This window comes from Carassius carassius, chromosome 21, assembly GCF_963082965.1.
Source record: "Carassius carassius chromosome 21, fCarCar2.1, whole genome shotgun sequence".
Lineage (NCBI taxonomy): Eukaryota > Metazoa > Chordata > Actinopteri > Cypriniformes > Cyprinidae > Carassius > Carassius carassius.
Window position 1 is genome coordinate 15,989,961 of NC_081775.1, and position 19,680 is coordinate 16,009,640.

At 37.9% G+C, this 19,680-nt stretch overlaps 1 protein-coding gene across 3 annotated transcripts; it reads right to left on the minus strand.

The window, feature by feature from the left end:
• Positions 1 to 4,258: 4,258 nt before the first annotated feature.
• On the minus strand, positions 4,259 to 18,326 carry syn1 (synapsin I). Of its 3 annotated transcripts, XM_059503478.1 has the most exons (14): positions 18,029 to 18,326; positions 17,413 to 17,948; positions 16,175 to 16,232; positions 15,347 to 15,438; positions 14,925 to 15,081; positions 14,041 to 14,130; positions 13,098 to 13,160; positions 12,793 to 12,935; positions 12,609 to 12,683; positions 11,696 to 11,798; positions 11,459 to 11,590; positions 10,105 to 10,177; positions 8,253 to 8,853; positions 4,259 to 7,048 (listed from the first exon to the last, which is right to left on the minus strand). In XM_059503478.1, the coding sequence occupies exons 2-14, from the start codon at positions 17,724 to 17,726 to the stop codon at positions 6,907 to 6,909; spliced, it is 2,043 nt and encodes a 680-aa protein (XP_059359461.1). In that variant the 5' UTR covers positions 17,727 to 17,948; positions 18,029 to 18,326; the 3' UTR covers positions 4,259 to 6,906. The 3 variants fall into 3 exon arrangements, with proteins under 3 accessions (XP_059359461.1, XP_059359460.1, XP_059359462.1); XM_059503477.1 differs by having other exon boundaries at positions 17,413 to 18,326; XM_059503479.1 differs by having other exon boundaries at positions 4,259 to 7,010; positions 17,413 to 18,325.
• Between the last annotated feature and the right edge of the window lie 1,354 nt (positions 18,327 to 19,680).

The following is a 19,680-nucleotide window of genomic DNA, read 5'->3' on the forward strand; positions in this document are numbered from 1 at the left end:
GCATTTTAATAACTTTGCATCTTGAAAGGGTAAAACACAGTTTCCCTTCAACTGTATTTTTGCTTTGGTCTTAGTTTAGCACTTTTGGATCTGATAACTTGCCATAACAACTGGAAGATATTGCTCCACCATAAAAAAAAGTTAATATTTTACTATTAGGAAGTGCTTGTGTTCCCTTTTATCACCACTTTTTAAAAGGTTTAATTCATAGTCCAGATAAATGGAAAGGATAAACAGAAAAAAATAAAATTGATCTGCCTTCTAATTAAAATCGACCTCATCACCTCCCACTTCCTGCAGCACACTATTCGTTTTCTTGTCATTTATGAGGCTCAGAATTGAGCAAGACTATTGGCTGTTTGGGATTTACAATAATTGCTGGGCTGCTTTCAGACTTGCTGTTATGAGTTTAAAACAACGATTCTTTTAATTGGAAATTGAGAGATGGTCATTTGTTTAAGAGAAATAGACACCACTGATGAGAAACCACAGAACTCAAATGGTTTTGTGATGTTTACAGCAGTCAACAAAGTTGTGACCTTTGAGCAATGTAATTATGAGCTCACAGCTCACTGCAGTGAGTGTCAGTCCTCTTATGGTGCTCAGTTTCCTAATTTCAAAGGAGACAGCGCTTGTGAGACACCAGCGCAGATGGGGCCTATGTGCTTCCAGCATTCTTTTCACATCAGGGTATAAAGCCTTGCGTGCTGATGTAAAACACAGTGTCATACACTCTTAGCTTCTTTTTACCACTCAAAGTTATGCATAACATCATAGTATCTCCCTTGCCACAGGCTTATTCTGATCGAACGAACAGTATGACAGTTGTGTACATAATGGCACTCGGTAACAGAGTAGTCCAGACACTGAATGGAAGAGATGTCTCTGCTTGATTGCATTACATGATTTGGGCTTAGACATATAGAGAGCCTTTCAGCAAAAAAAGAGACAGCTTTAGTTTAGCACATATCAATGAACAAATGTCACAGACCACTAAAAATAACTATGTGCCACAGCCAATCAATGCTTTGATTATGAGTAGATTGTATAAAAGTAAACAAATGATTTGCAGTTGCGGAGTAGAAGCTTTGTTAAAAAAAAATGTGGGGAAAAAAGATAAAAATGGCTTTGGTAAGCAAGAATGCGTTTTAATAAATGTAGCTATATCATGCCTTTGACAGCAGTGATGTACTAATAGCTACTCTGTTGTAATGTATCCACCAACAAAAGCAGAGCTCCCCCTTCTTTGTGGAGTCTGACGTTTATGACACAATAAATTATAGAAATAGCCAAGAACTACCAAACTGAACTGAACCTCCTTCAAGCAATCGCATTCTTCACTAAAACAGCCTGTGAATTAATTCTGTTGGCTTACATTTATGTTAAAATATGAAGTTAAGAATGCAAATTAATCATCTGTTGTTTATTAATACAGCATGAGCTGAGTCATGTAGCCTATTACACAGGAGATCTCATTGCCCTAAAAAAGATCATAAATGGTGCTCAAAAATATTGAAGACTTGCGCCACACTGTGGTCATGCTGAATTTGAGCTTCTCTTAAAGGGTTAGTTCACCCAGATAGCAAAATTATGTAATTAATAACTTACCCTCATGTTGTTCCACACCAGTAAAACCTATCTTTGGAACACAGTTTAAGATATTTTACATTTAGTCCGAGAGCTCTCAGTCCCTCCATTGAAGCTGTGTGTACGGTATACTGTCCATGTCCAGAAAGTTAAGAAAAACATCATCAAAGTATTCCATGTGACATCAGAGGGTCAGTTAGAATTTTTTGAAGCATCGAAAATACATTTTGGTCCAAAAATAGCAAAAACGACGACTTTATTCAGCATTGTCTTTTCTTCCGTGTCTGTTGTGTGAGAGAGTTCAAAACAAAGCAGCTGGATATCCGGTTCGCGAACGAATCATTCAGTTCACCAAATCGAACTGAATAGTTTTAAATGGTTTGCATCTCTAATACGCATTAATCCACAAATGACTTAAGCTATGAACTTCTTTAATGTGGCTGACACTCCCTCTGAGTTCAAACAAACCAATATCCCGGAGTAATGCATGCACTCAAACAGTACACTGACTGAACTGCTGTGAAGAGAGAACTGAAGATGAACAGCGAGCCGAGCCAGATAACGAACAAAAGACTGACTCGTTCTAGAGTCAAGAACCGGTTGCATCGGTTTTCGGATCACCAGTAGTTCTTTCGGACAATTCGATTCAATAAATCAGTTGAAGAAAACGGTTCACTGGTTCTTTTGCGCTCGACGTAATGGCGTCATTTGCGATGATTGCCCTTGATTCAAGCCTTCGGTTTACCCGCGCTCATAACACTAGCACAGAATCAGTTCAGAATCAATCACCAAAAGAATCAGTTCGGTTCATGCGCTCTGTGTGTCAGTCTGCTTCACGCTGAATCACACATGCGCAGTATCATCAGCTCCTTGATTCTTCTTATCTGGCTCGTGTACTGTTTGAGTGCATGCATTACTCCGGGATATTGGTTTGTTTGAACTCAGAGGGAGTGTCAGCCACATTAAAAAGTTAACAGCTTAAGTCATTTGTGGATTAATGCGTATTGGAGACGCGAACCGTTTAAAACGATTCAGTTCGATTTGGTGAACGGAATGATTCGTTCGCGAACCGGATATCCAGCTGCTTTGTTCTGAACTCTCTCACACAACAGACACGGAAGAGAAGACAATGCTGAATAAAGTCATCGTTTTTGCTATTTTTGGACCAAAATGTATTTTCAATGTTTCAAAAAATTCTAACTGACTATCTGATGTCACATGGACTACTTTGATGATGTTTTTCTTAACTTTCTGGACATGGACAGTATACCGCACACACAGCTTCAATGGAGGGACTGAGAGCTCTCGGACTAAATGTAAAATATCTTAAACTGTGTTCCAAAGATAAACGGAGGTCTTACGGGTTTGAAACAACATGAGGGTAAGTTATTAATTACATAATTTTGCTATCTGGGTGAACTAACCCTTTAAGTTACGCTTGCATTTTGTACATAACTGTGAAAGTATAACTTAAATCTACATGTATCAACATGGAGCTGGAGTTTTTGAACCTATAAAAAGTTTTGAATCAATGAATTCGACAGCTTTAACTTAAACTCTTTGGATTTGAATGTTGTTCTAATTTCATTAGCGCATTTTCCTGACTAGCTAGTCAGGAGTCACGTTCGAAGTAGTCACAATGCCGATAAAAACTTGTGATAGACAGCATATTTTATATAAAACTTTAACACCGACACTGCTTCTGAATCAGCTGTGAACGCTTGCTGCGTGACCTGTGGCCAAATTAATATCGGCTGCAAAGCGGCCATTATGCAAACAATATGACATAGCCTTATAGTCACGTAAGTAGGGCTAGGATCATTTTTGGTGTTCTTTTTGGTCATTATGGTCCTTCATTACATGGAAAAGAGCGACCAAGAAATTCTCTGAAAATTTTATTTAGAAACCATGAATTCATGAAAGAAACAATGAGGGTGAGCAAATGTTGACCATTTTATTTTTTAAGTCAACTATTAGTTGTGACTTATGTTTTTACGTAGCTTGACAACCATATGGTAGATTAGCCCAGTGGTTCCCAATCCTGGCCCTGGAGAACCCTGCTCGTTTTCAAGTAATATAGGTCTCTGCAGGAAAGTAATGGGAGTTACCAGATCAGGGTGTTTTTACCCATAACCTGACGTTAGGTTTAGGGGTGGGGTGGGGTTGGGTAAGGGGGATCATTTAGATTGCATGATTTAGAAACACCCAGCAGTTTGAAAACACCCATGTGGTGATAAACGCCCACTCTTGCTCTGCAGAGACCTAAGTCTCCACGTTTTTGGTTTCTCTCTTATGACACACCTTTTAGGTCTTGGAGTCTTCACTAATGAGCTGATGAGTTGAAACAGTTGTGTTTGAATAGAGAGACATCTAAGATATGCAATGTTGGGGGTTCTCCAAGACCAGGATTGAAAACCACTAAATGCAGTTGTTCACAAGGTTTAAAAAAATTTTGTGCATCTCAAGATTGGCGTAATTATTTATTGTGATTTTTGTAAAAGTTGATATTGTCATTAATATTATCAGATAGAGCTGCTCATTGGAGTCTTTTATTATATTGCTGTAATGGGACTCTCACAATAAGTCTCGGTTCACTGTAATGGAAAAAAGAACTGCTTTATGATTAATATTCCAAACAGAGGCCGTTGACATAAGAGAAAAGAGATGCATATTTATTTGATAGACTTTATTGATTATGTGCACATTTTAGCATAGTAATTTGACACCATTATTAAGCTACATTGAAGATCACATCAAGTTGCATCTGTTTGTGTAATACTACACAATGTTTAACAATATTTCTTTAATTTTAATAGAATTTAAGACTATAATTCTATATATTTGTGATTCAATTTTATATCTTCCTTTCTTTATACAATTGGCAGGCATGAACAGACAATAAAATTCACTGAGAATCAAACAGTCAAACCTATTTAGAAATTATGACCCATTTGAATACATTTTCTTTAAAAGGTGATAATTCCTCTGAATAGGCTAAATAAATAAGAAAGTACACAAATGTAAATATGCCAAAAAACTTAAACCAAATCATGAAGTACAAACCTCAGGCATGGTTTCCATAAGTACTGCAATATTCAAATAAATTACTGAAATTTAATTTGCCTCCAAAACTTGATTGCATCAATGATAGTTATTCCTTAGACATTTATTAAAGCCATCATTTAACATACATATCTATCCTAACCGTTAAAAACATGAACCACATAAAAGAGCACAGAAAGTTTGCCTGAGCCACAACAATATCATAGAGGACCATCTAGATAATCACATATGTGAACCAGTCAAGCCACTTACAATCATATCAATGGACACACTGAAGATGAGTTTTAACAACTGCATTTGTCACAAAACGGGTCAAATAAGAACACAGAACTGTTAGGTTTAGTTTACAGTGGAGATATTGCACAACCTATTATCACATCTGATTGAAGTAAAATCCTGTCTTACACAAGACCCACAACGATCACCTTTTGAGGATCAAATCAAATACAGGACGTTTGCATCATTTGTTGAGTTAAGATCTGTACAACACTTCTATTTGGTTTAAACAGTTTACGGTACAACATTACATTATACATATATATACACATTAACACACCATTTGTCACAAATGGATCACTATGAAAAAAACACAACAGGCTGGTGAGCGGGAAAGCAGGGGAGTTTTCAGGATTGGGTTGGACTCCTTGACTAAATCTATTGCCTAAAACACACCAGTATTGGGATGTTTTATCGTCACTTGTGGAAGACACTGCCGGTTCAGCTCTAAACTCCTTGGATATGGCGAGAAGTTTCAGGAGTAGTTGGTTTAAGGATCCACATTCTGTAACTGGGATCACACTAGGTCATACTAAATGCGGTTTAGTCTAAAACCCAACATGTGACGAGCATCTCCTCTAAAGATGATCTTTCAGTGAAGACGTTTGCTGCTGATGGCATCCTTGGCTTTGTATTTTGGCTTTGCATTTTCATAGGGCCCAAGTGTAATGAACAAGCAGCTCCAAACACCCACATACTCATCCAGTCATGCAAAAGATACCTTGTCTTGATGCAACAAACCTTCCTGAGCTTTCAACCATCTCGTATGTTCTCAAGTGTTACAGTATTAGTGTGCAAACATGTTTATGTAGCAATCGAATACATTCGACGGATTCCTCCCTTTACTGGTCTTCGCAATCAGTAACTCTACAGTAATGGGTTGGAAGACCTGATCAATGACGCTAGGTCATTTTGACTTTCTCTTCAGGACATCCCTGAGACATATGTGATTGCTCAAAACCAATCTCTTTTTGTATGCCTATCTGGCTAAGGCATATTCAACACGTCAGAGGGTGTACCATTGTGTGTGTCTTGTCAGGAAAAGGGACGTCAGGGAAGCAGCGACAGCTTGCTCACAAAAATGAAACAACGTTTTCACTACAACTACCTTATCTAGGTGCAACGACACGACACAAAGCAAGGCCACCCACATTGTGCGACTACGTTCTCCTTAAGTGACATGCAAGTATCGCAGGTGGCTAGCACTAACGGCTGCGGGGGTTAGTTTCGATGATGGAAGCTTGTGCTAAATTTTAACGACATCACAATGGGTCATCATTGCAAAATCCCAAATCCTGCTCAAGCATGTAAAATACGGAACGATAAACCATTCAAAATCATTAGATGGTGCCCCTTTTTTTAACAGAACATGCTTCGGACAATTAGCATACATACTTCAGATATCATATATCTGAGAGAGCGTGGTGGTGGATGGTTTTTACAACAAATTGTCCACCAAAACTTTTCATTTTCAAAAAGGATCTAGGATTATAAATTAATAATAGGAGACTGTAATGAATAGAGATAGCACGTGTGCTAAGTATACGTGGGTCCAGTCACTGTGTAGGTAGTGTAAAAGGGTGCGTGTGAGTGTTTCTGTGTGTGGTATTTTATTTTCACACCTTCCTTCATCAGTTGGACTCGAAAAACTGGGAATGTGTCTAAAGAATTCAGTTGTGTTAAAAGATTTAACTGCAGTAATGCTGTGATTTCTCACTTCACATTGCAGTCTTTAACAATGCAGGCAGTGTTTTATTAATGTCGCATATTGCAAATTGACGTGCACGGATCTGATGTGCACTGCAATGTGTGATATAATTGGTCCTTTCTGTGTATAATTGACAAATGTTTGTGAATACATGTATTCTTGTTTTTTTTTTTAAGACTCCATAACCTCTCTATCTGTGTTTGTGTGTGTGTGTGTGTGTGTGTGTGTGTGTATGTGTGTGTGTGTGTGTGTGTGTGTGTGTGTGTGTGTGTTTATTCCACGGAGAAGAGGCTTGCAAAGGATTTCCGAAGGTTGCGGATGGTCTCAGCCTTGGCTTCGTCCTGACTAGGACTTTGGTGCTGGGCGGCCGGCGTTTCTGGAATGTTGAATGTATTGGTAAGAGACTGGGATTTGCTACAAAGAGAAGAAGTGGCAATAAAGGAAAGGAAGAGGCTATTAAAGTCATGCAGCAAACCCATGGAGATGGCTTTATAAAGGTATGGCAGAAAAAATAAATAAGTTGTGAGCGAGAGACAGAGAGAGAGAGAGTGAAATTCAAATGCTTTCTTTTGTGTCATTCATTTAAGCAATCATGACTCGAGTGCAATGTTTACATCAGCCTTTGGACTTTTGAGAAATGGCATCTCTGGATGTAGAGACATGCACTTTACTCTGCATTTGTTCTGGGCCACTATTCCTAAATAAAGAACCAAGTGCAAAGGCACATCTCTGGAACATAAATAAACAGTATGTTTTCTTGTTTTTTTTTTTGAAGAATCAGTTTTATATTGTATTAGTCACCTTAGAACTTAATTGAGGAATAGTGTAAATAAGATGATCACATTAATACTTGTTGACAGTCACTTGACAGTGAAAATAGATCAAATGCATGTTTCCATTCAGAAAAATGCAATTTCCACAATCAAGTGCATGAATGGTTTGGGTGTAAGACTAAAGGAAGCTTTGTCATGCAAAATACCAGATCATCTAGTGTGCATTCTATATATCCATTGTTTTTATTAGGCCCCTGCCTATATGTATAAGCCACATTTATCATTATTACCATTATTGTCAAAGGTCATTATTATCATCGCCATTATCAAAATCTGTTAAAACTATTTAAAGTCATACTTTTCAGATTCTGTTCAGGAGCTTTATGATGTGTTTATCCATTCATTTCATACTCATCTGTTGCATAGTTGGTAGTAGCCAATACACCCATGGCCAAAATATTGTGATTGCTGTGTGAATAAGTAAGGACAGCACAGGGTATAATGGCAGAATCAAATTCAGAGCTTGTGAATCTAAATCAAACCGGGAGGTCTGTGTTTATAACCTATACAGCATTTACCCCAATAGATTTACACTAATTCACACGGTCACTGTCAATCGGCACCCTCAACTTGTCATGTGATTTTAGAATTTTACAATTAGACATAAGACAATTTAGCAGAGGAGAATGGTCACCATCTATCTGATGTAGTCATTTGAGTGGGTGTTGATTCATGAAACATCATAAATAAATGGAAAAACATGTCCAGATGCTTACGAATCATAAAAACCTTCACATCCAGTCAACTAAACATACAAATAAGACAGAGGACAAAAAACATCTTACTTAAGCTGTGGCGATCCACTCAGAGCTGGGTGATCAGGACTTGGTTTCTGTGGAGGTGTGGGTTTCTGCTGCAGGGGAGGTCGTGCACCTCCTGGACCTCCCTGGCCCTGTGCAGTAGGCCGTGGTTGCTGAGTGGTAGGAGGGCGTGGACTGCCCTGCTGTTGCGGGGCTGGTTGAGGGGCGTCCTGTGTCGGCTGTGAACCACCCTGGGTGGGCTGCCTGGTTGGCTGGCCTTGTCTTGGCTGTTGAGGTCTCTGCTGAGGCTGGCTAGCTTGTTTGGGACCCTGGCCACCAGTTTGAGGCCTCTGTGGCTGCTGTTGCGGACCACCTTGCTGGGGCCTTGGTGACTGAGGAGAGCTACCTGGGCCACGCTGGGCAGGACCCTGTGCTGTGGGGGGCCTCTGCTGACCTGCGGCCCCTTGACTGGCTTGTCGCTGTGGGGGTTGATTGGGCCGGGCTTGTTGTGCAGGGGGGTTCTGGGCATTAGGACTGGTCACAGACTGGGTTTGGGCAGGGGGCTGGCCCTGGGGAGAGGGACGCTGTTGTGGTGGGGTTCCTTGACGAGTAGCAGTAGTGCTAGCAGCTGCTTGTTGTGGACCTCCTAAAAACAGAGCTTATTTTTACTGTGTAAACAAGCTGTAATATAAGCACAAACTATTAAACACAAACTATTTATACAGTTCTCCAGAGATCCATTCGTTTTTAGAAATATCTGTCTTAATTTACTTGCGCTCATGTCATTCCAAACCTGTATGACTTCCTTTTTCTGTTTGCTGAAAGTCTCTATTTTGCATACAGTAAAAGTAATTTGTGATTTTTACCATGAATCTACATTCACATTAAGAAGGAAGCTTATCACGAAAATTTGGTGTGAGAAAACATTTTAATTTGAATCAGCAGCTGTTAAGACAACAGAGCAACACAAACACTTGTGTACTGTCATGAAATTTTTTTAATTATTTTATTCAACTCTCTTTTCCATCACATCGCAAAGAAAATTGTCCAACCAGTAAGATTTGCGCTATTGGTCACGCCTAGAGATGTTGATGTAAATTGACTTTGTGGTGCTCACAAACAGAGTATCTTGCTAAGCAACCATGAATAACAGAGGAAGAATCTAGAATCGGCAGTGAAGATGGATATTGAGCAGCTGAAGTCTTTTGGTGTTGGCATGTAATAAAAAAATAGGACTAACTAAAGTCTGAATAAACAAAGAAAATATTTATTTGTTAGAGCACATTTAACTAGTCTTGTGATGAGCAATTAACCTGTGAAAGTTTGTTTTGTTATCTTTTCTCAAAATCTAAAAATTCTGGAATGCCATTCCTTTTTTGATGCCAGTGGAACAGGCCCTAAATCATTTTAAAAAAGTACTTTAAGCCACCCACAAGCTATATTTCAAGATGTTGTTCAAGGCTTGTGTGATTAAAATTAACATGTTATTCACTAAAATGTTTCCCACTCAGATTAGCAACAATGATATCTGGCATCAATTATGTCAAACCTGTTGCAGTGTATCTTCATATAGCATATTTGAAAGCTATGGGGTGGAGAAAGATTTTGAGTAATGATGTTTAATTATGTATCTTATTCCCCCATAAAACTATTGTATGGTTTCATAAGATTTTCTAATAAGTTGTATGTACTATCATGGTGCCCTTTTGTGGTATAAAAAATGACCATTTAGATGTTTGGCATGTTTACTTTCATAGTATGTAAAATCACAGTTTAAGCATTCTTCAGAATATCTCATTATGTGTTCAACACAAGAATGTTGAGTTAATGATGAATGAATTTGCATTATTGAATTATGCCTAAAAGGTTGGCTTATTATTGCAGTGTAATTCCTTACCCTGTGGAGGAGGGCGCTGTTGTGCCTGTGGGACTTTAGACTGAGAGATGGGTTGAGGTGAAACAGCTGGGCCCTAAAACACACAACAAACATAGGAGGGCAGAGTATATCAGAAACCAAACCACACAGAAACAGAATGCTGGCACATACAAATTATAGTATTTTTAGAAACACTAGTCACTTTATTTGGGTCACTTTTTTGTCACTTTCATTATAAATACCTCCAAAAGTGCTGAGCATCACTTTAGAAACATAAATAAATAGCTGATGCCAACAAAAGTACATTCATTAATCTTCAGGCAATCAGTTTAGCACAAATGTGGAGGGAATTAAACCAAGCGATTTGATGCAGAGGTGATGAGAGATGATGTCTGAGTCTTTAGCTTATGCATTAAAGGCATTTCTCACTCTCATTCTCTCCCATCTGTGTGGTTATGAATCATTACAATCACAGCTCTGGGAATAATGGAGGATAGCAGTCTCGGCACTGCAATCAAAAAGGATCTCAGACTCATGCTGTGACTACAAGTTTTGCATATTTCTGCTGAACAAGTTGACAGTAAATACTGCCTGGTGAGAGGAAACTACACCATTTTATTGTATTATTCAGCAGCATTTCACAGCTTAATGTTGCATAAGCAGAAATTACAGTTTTTATATACATGCTTTTAGGTCAGATATGCTATCAAGCCGCAGCAATATTTTGAGTGGCTGCTCATTAAAATTTGATCTTTGATTTTGCATGGAGCAAAGCTTTTTTAACATCTCATGTGAGAATATACAACTTTTATTCCTGTTCACACAAATACAAATGATGATTACAGGGGCAGATTATTGATTCAAAAATACTTATTTTCGCACTGTTCCTTGCAGAAAAACACTTTTGCTGTAGTGCATAATTTGTAAATGAATACATCTTGGCATTTGCCTCACATAACCAGCTCCATGTGCATGGATTTCTGATGTAGTAAACTTGCTCAGCAGCTCACCGGATACACCATTGAACTTGCTCCCATGACACACGAGTTACAATAAAAGAGCTCAGCGACTTGCATGGTTGTTTTTGCAAATGCATTATTTATCTCAAGTTTGTTTAGTTATTTTGATATCTCACATTTCATTTCTAAAATGCTGCATTACGTACAACAACATTGTAACAAAACATTGTCTGATTCACGTTCATCTGTTGCAGATAATACTGGACATGCTTTTAGAGCCACTCACATTTCACTCTGGAACAAAGCATATAGGAAGCAAAGCAATATCATTTTTCAGAAATATCACCACGGACACGTTCTTGTTTTCAAGCCTCGGTTGAGAATATATGAGGATGTTTTGAAGCAAGTGTGTTAACCTGAGAACAGACTGGAGTGGGAGCGGAAGTGCGTGCCACAGTCTGGTTCATTTTAGCCACAACAATATCAGCTATTAGAGCACGGTCCTCATCCTGTTGATCTCCTATGAGAGGCATTGAGCATCCCACGACCTAATAGACACACACACACACACACACACAGAGTGTTTGTCCAGGGCATTAAGGATATTTCATAGAGTTATTTTAAAAACGGATTGTTTTTGCAGATGTTTTTACCTCAGTGATGTAATCTCGACCGTCTTTACCATGCAGTGCCTCTACAGCACATATATCAAGACCTCCGAAAACCTCAGAGCATACGTCCACCCACATACGATACCTGCAGGGAAAATGATGACCTTGTGCATTCCACTAAAAGCATCCACCCACACTGTTGCCCAGAGTAAACATGCGAATCAAGATTACTGTAGAGCAAGACTCAATATTTGCCTTAGTTTCATCAACTGCTTTGATTGAAAATCCTCTAGCAAACTAAACTCAAAATAAATCAGTTTCAAGAAAAATGTGGTACTTATTCAGTGGGTTTTTCCTGAAAAACAATTCCATAATCAATAATAGTTTTTTTATTATTATTATCTGTAAATGACTTTTACATTACTATGATAATTAGGCCTGCACAATATATTAGATATAAAACCAAAATTGTGATATGGCTTAATCAAATGTGTGTAAGTCATACTTAATAATAAAATAATCATATTTAAAATCACAAATGTTTTGGCCAAATCATGTAGCAAGACGCAAACAAGGAGCTTTTTTACTAATTACTAATTTACTAATGAATTACTAATTAATTAGCAAGTATATTATTTTTATTATATTCAACATTTCTCTCTCTTCATCCAACATCTTGAATAAAAAAGTGATGCGGTCTAAGAATTTGAATCAAATTAGGTATTTTATAGGAAGAGTGGCATGTCTTATAGTGCTATCTACTAAGGCAGCTCACGAGGTTCTGGAAAAGAGCTATTAGCATATGATATGCATAATACATAACATGTTAAATTATGCAAAAAATGTCATTTTTAGATGAGCAAACATCTAATAAGGTTATCTGCTCCCATGTTATAGGAACTATGTAATATGCCTTGTGTCATGAAAGAAGGAACATCTTTTAAGATGTGTGTACCTGTCAGACATGGCCACCTGCTCTAACATGGCTGATCCGGTGTTGGTCTTCCAGTTGCCTGATATAGATGTCCTCCTGCCCAATAATACAACAGCAGGTTTTACACACTGTTTTACACTCAGTTCCAGTAGATTCCATCATGTCGTATTGACATGAAAACACTGCTACGGTTTGAGTCTCTTACATGTAGGCCTTGTAATTGTCACCGATTTTCTGGATTCGGATGTCATACTTGGCGTCAATAAAAGGCTCAGATGTGGCATATGTCTTTGTCAAAGCTACAACACTAGCAATGTCTTGGAAATCATATTGATTGTCCACTTTGACCTGTACAGAGAATTTAAATTCCATGATATAGATGTAATCACAAAAAGACCAAACAATTTCAAACATTCTGGACTTTTTACTTAGTTTAATGAATGACTTTTTTATCATGTATTTAAAAAATAGTAATTGACAGGAATGTCTAAGAAAGGGTTTCAATCGTACCTTTCCCATGCCAGAGTGAGCATGACCCATCTTAACTACCACAGGAAAGCCAGGTGTTGTGATCTAATGAAAAAAGAGATATATTAAGATTCTTTTAAGAAAATAATGTAACACTTGTAACGTTACATTTCTATTTCAAATAAATGTTGATGTTTTGAATGTTCTATTCATCAAAGAATCCTGAAAGTTTAACAGTTTTCACACAAATATAAGCAACACAACTGTTTTCCTAATATTAAGAAATGTTTCTCATAATATTACAATGATTTCTCAAGGATCAAGTGACACTAAAGACTAGAGCAATGGCTGCTGAAAATTTAGCTTTGCGTCCAAGAATAAATTACATTTTAAAATATATTAAAATGACCAACAACAAGTTGTTTTTCTTTAAATTGGTTATTAATAGGGGAACATGTTGTATTTGCAGTCTCAGTGGTGCTTGATAGGCATCTTCTTTATATTGCTGCAGTAATTGAAATGCGAGACATAATAAGCTCGCAGAATTATGCCTGAGTCTGCTGTGCTTTATCTTAGAAAAAGGCCAGTGAGAGAGGAAATGTTCTGGCAAAGAGTGCACTCTGGGATCATTTATGTGTGAAGATGCCTGCAGTGGAGGAATAGGAGGAGGTGGTGGCACTGCAGCAACCCTCCCCTCTCCTCTTAAAACCTGAACTTTGTCTAAAAGACCTGTGATGTACCTAGTCTGGAGTTTATGAAATTTCCAGTCTAGCCAGGACTATAACTATGCTAAGTTGAGTGGAGCAGTGCTGAACTGGAGTCTTTTATGTTTTTTTTTACTGTTTACTGCATCCAGGCACCGCTGTCCCTGCCACAGATGGGAGCTTTGTGCGAGGTCCAGTGGGACCATCTAGATCCCTTTAGCTCTGGGTTTACTGGTGAGGAGAGCCAGGAGAGGGACTGGGACAGATGGTTAAACACTCACCATCTCCTTGTGGTTGGGGTAATAAATCTGGTCAATCAGTGGGAACTCCTCTGGACCCAACTGCTTGTACAATCTGGACAACTGAGCGAACTGATAGATGTGCGGCGACCCACACATAGACATACATATATACACAAACAGAGACATCTTTTATCCAGCAGTAGTTACAGACATTTAATGGTAAAGTTTTATGAAAGCCCTTTTGATAATGCTCTTCTCTTTTCTAACTGGAAACATGGAAACTACACTTTCGACCAGTCCTTTTTTTTCATGACCTTGTCAATTGTTAAAAACATTTTGATTGATTGTTTAAAAATATTTAGACCTTTTTTAGACTAAAGCTTATAAATTGAATATAGAAATACATTATACATTACATACTGACATTTTATAAGATTTTATGGTAACGCTTAAATCCTTTATTTATAATGCATTATAAAAAGTAGCTTTAATGCTTTAATTATGCCTTGTAATGTACCTTATCATGTATTTATAATTGCATTATCTCATTGATATTTGTAACCGCAGTTATAATACATCATAATACTTATCTATCCATTGTCACCCTTTCAGAAAGTATAATGCATAAAAAAGACAAACAAACCTTAAAATATTATAATGGATTTTAACTTTGGTTACAATTATTTATGAAATATGTAATTACAACATATATAATGCATACCTTTATAATGCTTTTATTAAAGTGTTACCAATTTCCTTGATTTTTGAAAACACTACTTTCCTTTACTGTGGGAATACAAAAATCTTTCTATCTTTCTTTAATCAATGGAAACATAATTAAAATACATTATTCAATCCAATTGGATACAATAAGAACATCGCTAATTAGCTGATCGGTATGGATTGATGTATGCAGTGCTCACCACCCATGGTTTGTCACAGAAGTTGTAGACTGAGTGAAGGGAATTGACACTGGGTAGACCAGCATACTGAAGTCCAATCACAATGTTTCTGTGGTCGCCATTCTTGGCCATACTAAAAGCATGCTGTCGCACCAGCACAAAATCTGGCTTGAAACACCTAAATGAACACAGGAACGTTAGTAATCCTTATAAGTAATTATACTGTGATTAATCAAAGCAAATCTATGTATTTATACAGTATATATACACATATGTTTATGCAATACATATGTTCTTCAAATAAATAATCTTACTCTAAATATTTCTAACATAAATTAATTGTTTCCTAAATTAATCAACAAAATAAGAGCACTGAATTACATGTTTTCTCTGTGCAATAGAAAATCTTTCTTGAAGATTTCTAAAACAGATGTGAAACCTACTTTGTGATTTTGTTGCCATTGCGGATGGCCTCAATGTCCACGCTGTAGCTTCCCGTTGCATGAGCCACCAGATTAACCTCAGAGAAGTCAGCCTTGAAAATCAATGAAAATCACCAGATAGAGGGAAAGGATCAATACATGTGATCAGTAAAGTGGCTTTGTTAATGCATTTATACTAAAACAGCACCTGAGGCCTGTGATGGGTTGCAAGTGTGGTTATGTTAAAACTATAAAAACTGCTTTTTAAAGCATACCATCCATATTTCCTTTTAAGACATGGCTTTTGAATGGCATCTCATTTAAAAGTTCAAATCACAAAAGTGCGTATTGAATCCTTGTGACTGGTTTTCCAGAATGTTGCCAAAGTCTTACACAAATCCCTAGATTATTGTGTACTAATTACAAGTATTACATTATAAAACTTGCAATACTACAAACAAAAAAATCAAGCAGTTGTTAAAAAAAATTTTTCTTCTGGTCGAAATTACTTTTGGCTTATTGTTAAGCTGCTACCAAATCTGTCTCATCCATGACTAATTATTTTAAAGGATATTATTCATTGACACATTTTCTTTTATCCCTGTCTAGATTAGATCTTACATTTCATTACTAGAGACTGCTTTGATATATTACCCCATCCCTTTTCACAAAGACAAACAAATGCCACTGAAAAAATGACATGCTCAATATTGCAAGTGAAATTTGGAGTGATAACAATATTCTCTAGCTAGATGATGTGTTTTGAAATCTAACATCTAATTCATTACACTGGCACATTGTTGAGTTGTACTGCTCTGTTAGTTTAGAAGAATAAAAAAAATGTCTCACCTGCTCTACTTTGATGTCAAATTCACCATGAACCTTCTTGCCTTTGAATACCTTTGCCCTGAAGAAATAAAGATGAAAAAAAAGAATTTTTTTGCACTTGTGAGTCATAGTTAACAAAAACACTTAAACTGTGTCCAAACTAGATTATGCAACCATGAAATGGTGTGAAAATCATGTATTTCAAGTATTCATCAAGCATGAACTGTTTGTGTAAGGGACGCTGAGGAGATTTGTTTCAGTGTCAGTAACTATGTGATTTTTATGCAGCAAATATAATAAAAAAATTAATATTTATATTCTACTGTTACACTATACTGTAAATCCATTGTTTTTACACCAAGAATTTTCATTTCAGAATGCAATGTCATGTTTTCAGACACTAAATAAAATAATTGGATAGATGGAATGTTGTCTCCGCTCAAAGGTTTATAAAGTGCATATGAACTTAACTTTGGTGGTGTTGTTTTGGTTTTAATATTCCAGTAAATGTGTCACAAGCCCTCATGGGAAACAGTGAGAGCAACATCACACACTTTAAAATTGTAAAGAGACTTGAGGCACCATGTGGGGTTCCTCAGATCACCATACCAGAGGAAACTACTGGAGAACCTCCAGACATTCTTGCAAACAGTCCTCCTCTGAGGAACCCATAAGTAGGCTACTCTAAACTGTCAATCTCATTATAAAGGAAAGGCTTGCTCTTGAAATATATTTCTCAAAAAAACATATAATTTCTTGAGTATAGATTATACAACACGACATCTAAGTCATCCTGAAAGCGGTTCCTATAAGTTCTCCAGAGAGATTCACCTATGAAAACTCCCAACGTGCATCAATTACCTTGTCTTTTACAAAGACTTTGTGTTAACAAAATTTTTTTCCACACCGACTGTGCGCCGGTCTACTCTTAAATCCATCAACACAGACACTTTTAATCTGAACTGAAAAGCTAATGTAATATACTTTGCCCGTGGGTCTTCTCCATTAACTGGCACAGACTGAATTGTGAAATGCGCACAAACACACGCGCGGGCACACCCACAACTACACGGGCGCGCGTGCCAGAAAGGCCCATAGAGTAATGAGTCACGACATTTAGATAGTGACTCCTTTTGGCATATATTAGAACTCGCTACACCTCAGGTGCGAGCCTGAAACGTGAAACAAACACTCGAATAATCTGTTCATAAAGTGCAAGTCATAGGCTACATTCAAAATCCATATCATATGCGTCTTACCAGTCTGTCTGCTGGTCATCAATGACCAGGAGGATCTTGGCGTTGCTCGAGCCGATTCCTCTCTCGGTGGCCTCGTTAAAGGTAGCGGCGGCTGCGGCGGTGGTCTGTTTGACGGCGTTGGAAATGGAGGAAAAGAAGCCGGCGGTAGAGCCGGTAGACTGGCTGGGGGGTTGACGCCTCTCTTGAGAGCCCGGCGAGAGCACCGGGGCTGGGCTCTGCTGCGGCGGATCAGGCCGCTGTAAATCGCTCATGTAGCCATTGGGAAGGTTGGACATGAAATTACTGTCCGATAGTCGACGTCGCAGGTAATTCATAGTGAAGATGAAAAGGGATGCGACGGTAAATTTTTTCCCTGTAGGTTATGCACGGAGAAAAAAAAGAAAAATCCAAGACGAATGGAAAACCGATCAAGTATCTGATATCTAAGATGCAACCGAGCGTTTCAGTTTAAAACGAGGAGCGACAAAGAGTCGATAGGCAATTCTCCAGGGTGCACCTCGAAGCAAAGGACGTGCTTCACAACATCTAAAGCTGCACTGTAACAAATGAAAGCAACCAAATCACGATTAAATATGCACAAATAAATGCTCGTAATTAGCGTGATTGATTGACTCACATCAGTCGTTCAACAATTGGCATTAAGATTTCATGCTCCTTCCATCGATGTTGAAGATGTTCTGGTCCTATTCCACGGGCGTGGAGAAAAAAACTCGTAACGAAGAAGCACTTGTTAAAAGTGTGCTCGCTCGGTAAAGGTAGTAATTGTCATTAATGAAACTCGGTGAGGCAAAATATCCGGCCAGATTCTCCGGGATCCAGTTGGGGCTTCGGAGGATGCAGGGATTGCATCACTCGTGCCATCCAATCCTAGTAATCCGCCCAGTGTTTTCCCTCGTCATTTTTTCTCACCCATCATCAGTTTTCCCTTTGCGCGCAGGACAGGTCGGGATTTGTTGTTTAGATGCGTAAAATGATGAATGGAGAGGAGAGACGAATTTGACATGTGCTTGTTTTCATTTTAAGAAAGCGAGAGACATCGATTGAACATCACTGACAGTGGGTGGTGCTGCCTAGTGATTGAAGAGCTTTAAGTTGTAACTAAAAGGTTGTAGGTTCAGACTCTGCAGGTGGCGATCCTTGAACTGTCACCATGGTGCCCTTGAGCAACACACCTAAATCCAGGTTGTACCTTCGGGACTGTCCTTGTACATTATAGGGATGCTGTAAGGGTCTTTAAAGAAAAGTCTCAGATACATGACAATTAATTACAGGAGTGTATTATATTAGAAATAATAGCGTGTGCAAAATTATTTAGTTAATAGTGACGTTGAAGCAGTGTTAGAAATTAATGGTTATTTAATAATTAAAGGGCACTTTTTGCACCTTGGAATTTAATTTTAAGGGATTCGTGGAAATAGAATATAATGTATTGAAATACATCATCTATGAAAAGCGAGGGTGGGTTTTCAGTACTCTGGACAGTGACTGTGGAAATACTCCTTCCTGTCTGTGTTTTCAGCACCCTGGACAGGGAATCTATATGTTCTGATGTTGCAATCAATAGGAGGACCCTCACTGGCTGTCACTTTTTGCTCCATTTGAAAATGTCTCTTTGAAAGTCAGTAGGGGTTATTCACACCAAACATTATTACTCTGTTAAACAGGTCATGTCACTTCAGTGACCCGTCCAGTTCAGGACCCGTATTAATGAAAATTTTTAGTTCTAACAGTTGTTCCTGTAACAAAAGAAAATTCTTAGAAATGTGGGCGTTTCCTCTTAAAATTAAAGAAAAGATCCTAGTAAAGAAAAAAAGTAATTCAGAAAGCATCTTTAAAAGAGGTCTCAAGGTCCAAAATTGTAAGCATGTAATGATTTGGGTCTGTCACAACCTTCTATAAGCAAAGTGATCACACAAACAATTACAGCACTTTCAGAACCTTATTGTGTCGCTGTTCATTTCCTATAAAATATGTTAAGTACGACAACATGGTAAATAAAAAAATAAAGAATATATATACATATATACTGTGTGTGTGTGTGTGTGTGTGTGTGTGTGTGCGTGTGTGTGTGTGTGTGTGTGTGTGAGAGAGAGAGAGAGAGAGAGATTAAATTAGCTTAAATTTTTAAGCTAAATTAGGAGCTCTCTGAGAGGAATCTTTGAATCTTTAAGAATACGAGCCCAGGTCTTTTGTATGTGCTTTGTTAAATATTAAAGAGATACTCCACCCTAAAATGAAAATGTTGTCATTAATCATTTACCCCTATGT

What these genes read in the sequence shown, in the direction of transcription:
- syn1 (XM_059503478.1), bottom strand. Translation starts at nt 17,726, where the DNA reads ATGAATTACCTGCGACGTCGACTATCGGACAGTAATTTCATGTCCAAC. An exon ending in ACCCCAACCACAAGGAGATG is followed by an intron (nt 13,161 to 14,040) that starts GTGAGTGTTTAA and finishes TTTTTTCATTAG; the next exon opens with ATCACAACACCTGGCTTTCC. An exon ending in CCACTCCAGTCTGTTCTCAG is followed by an intron (nt 10,178 to 11,458) that starts GTTAACACACTT and finishes TGTGTGTTTTAG; the next exon opens with GGCCCAGCTGTTTCACCTCA.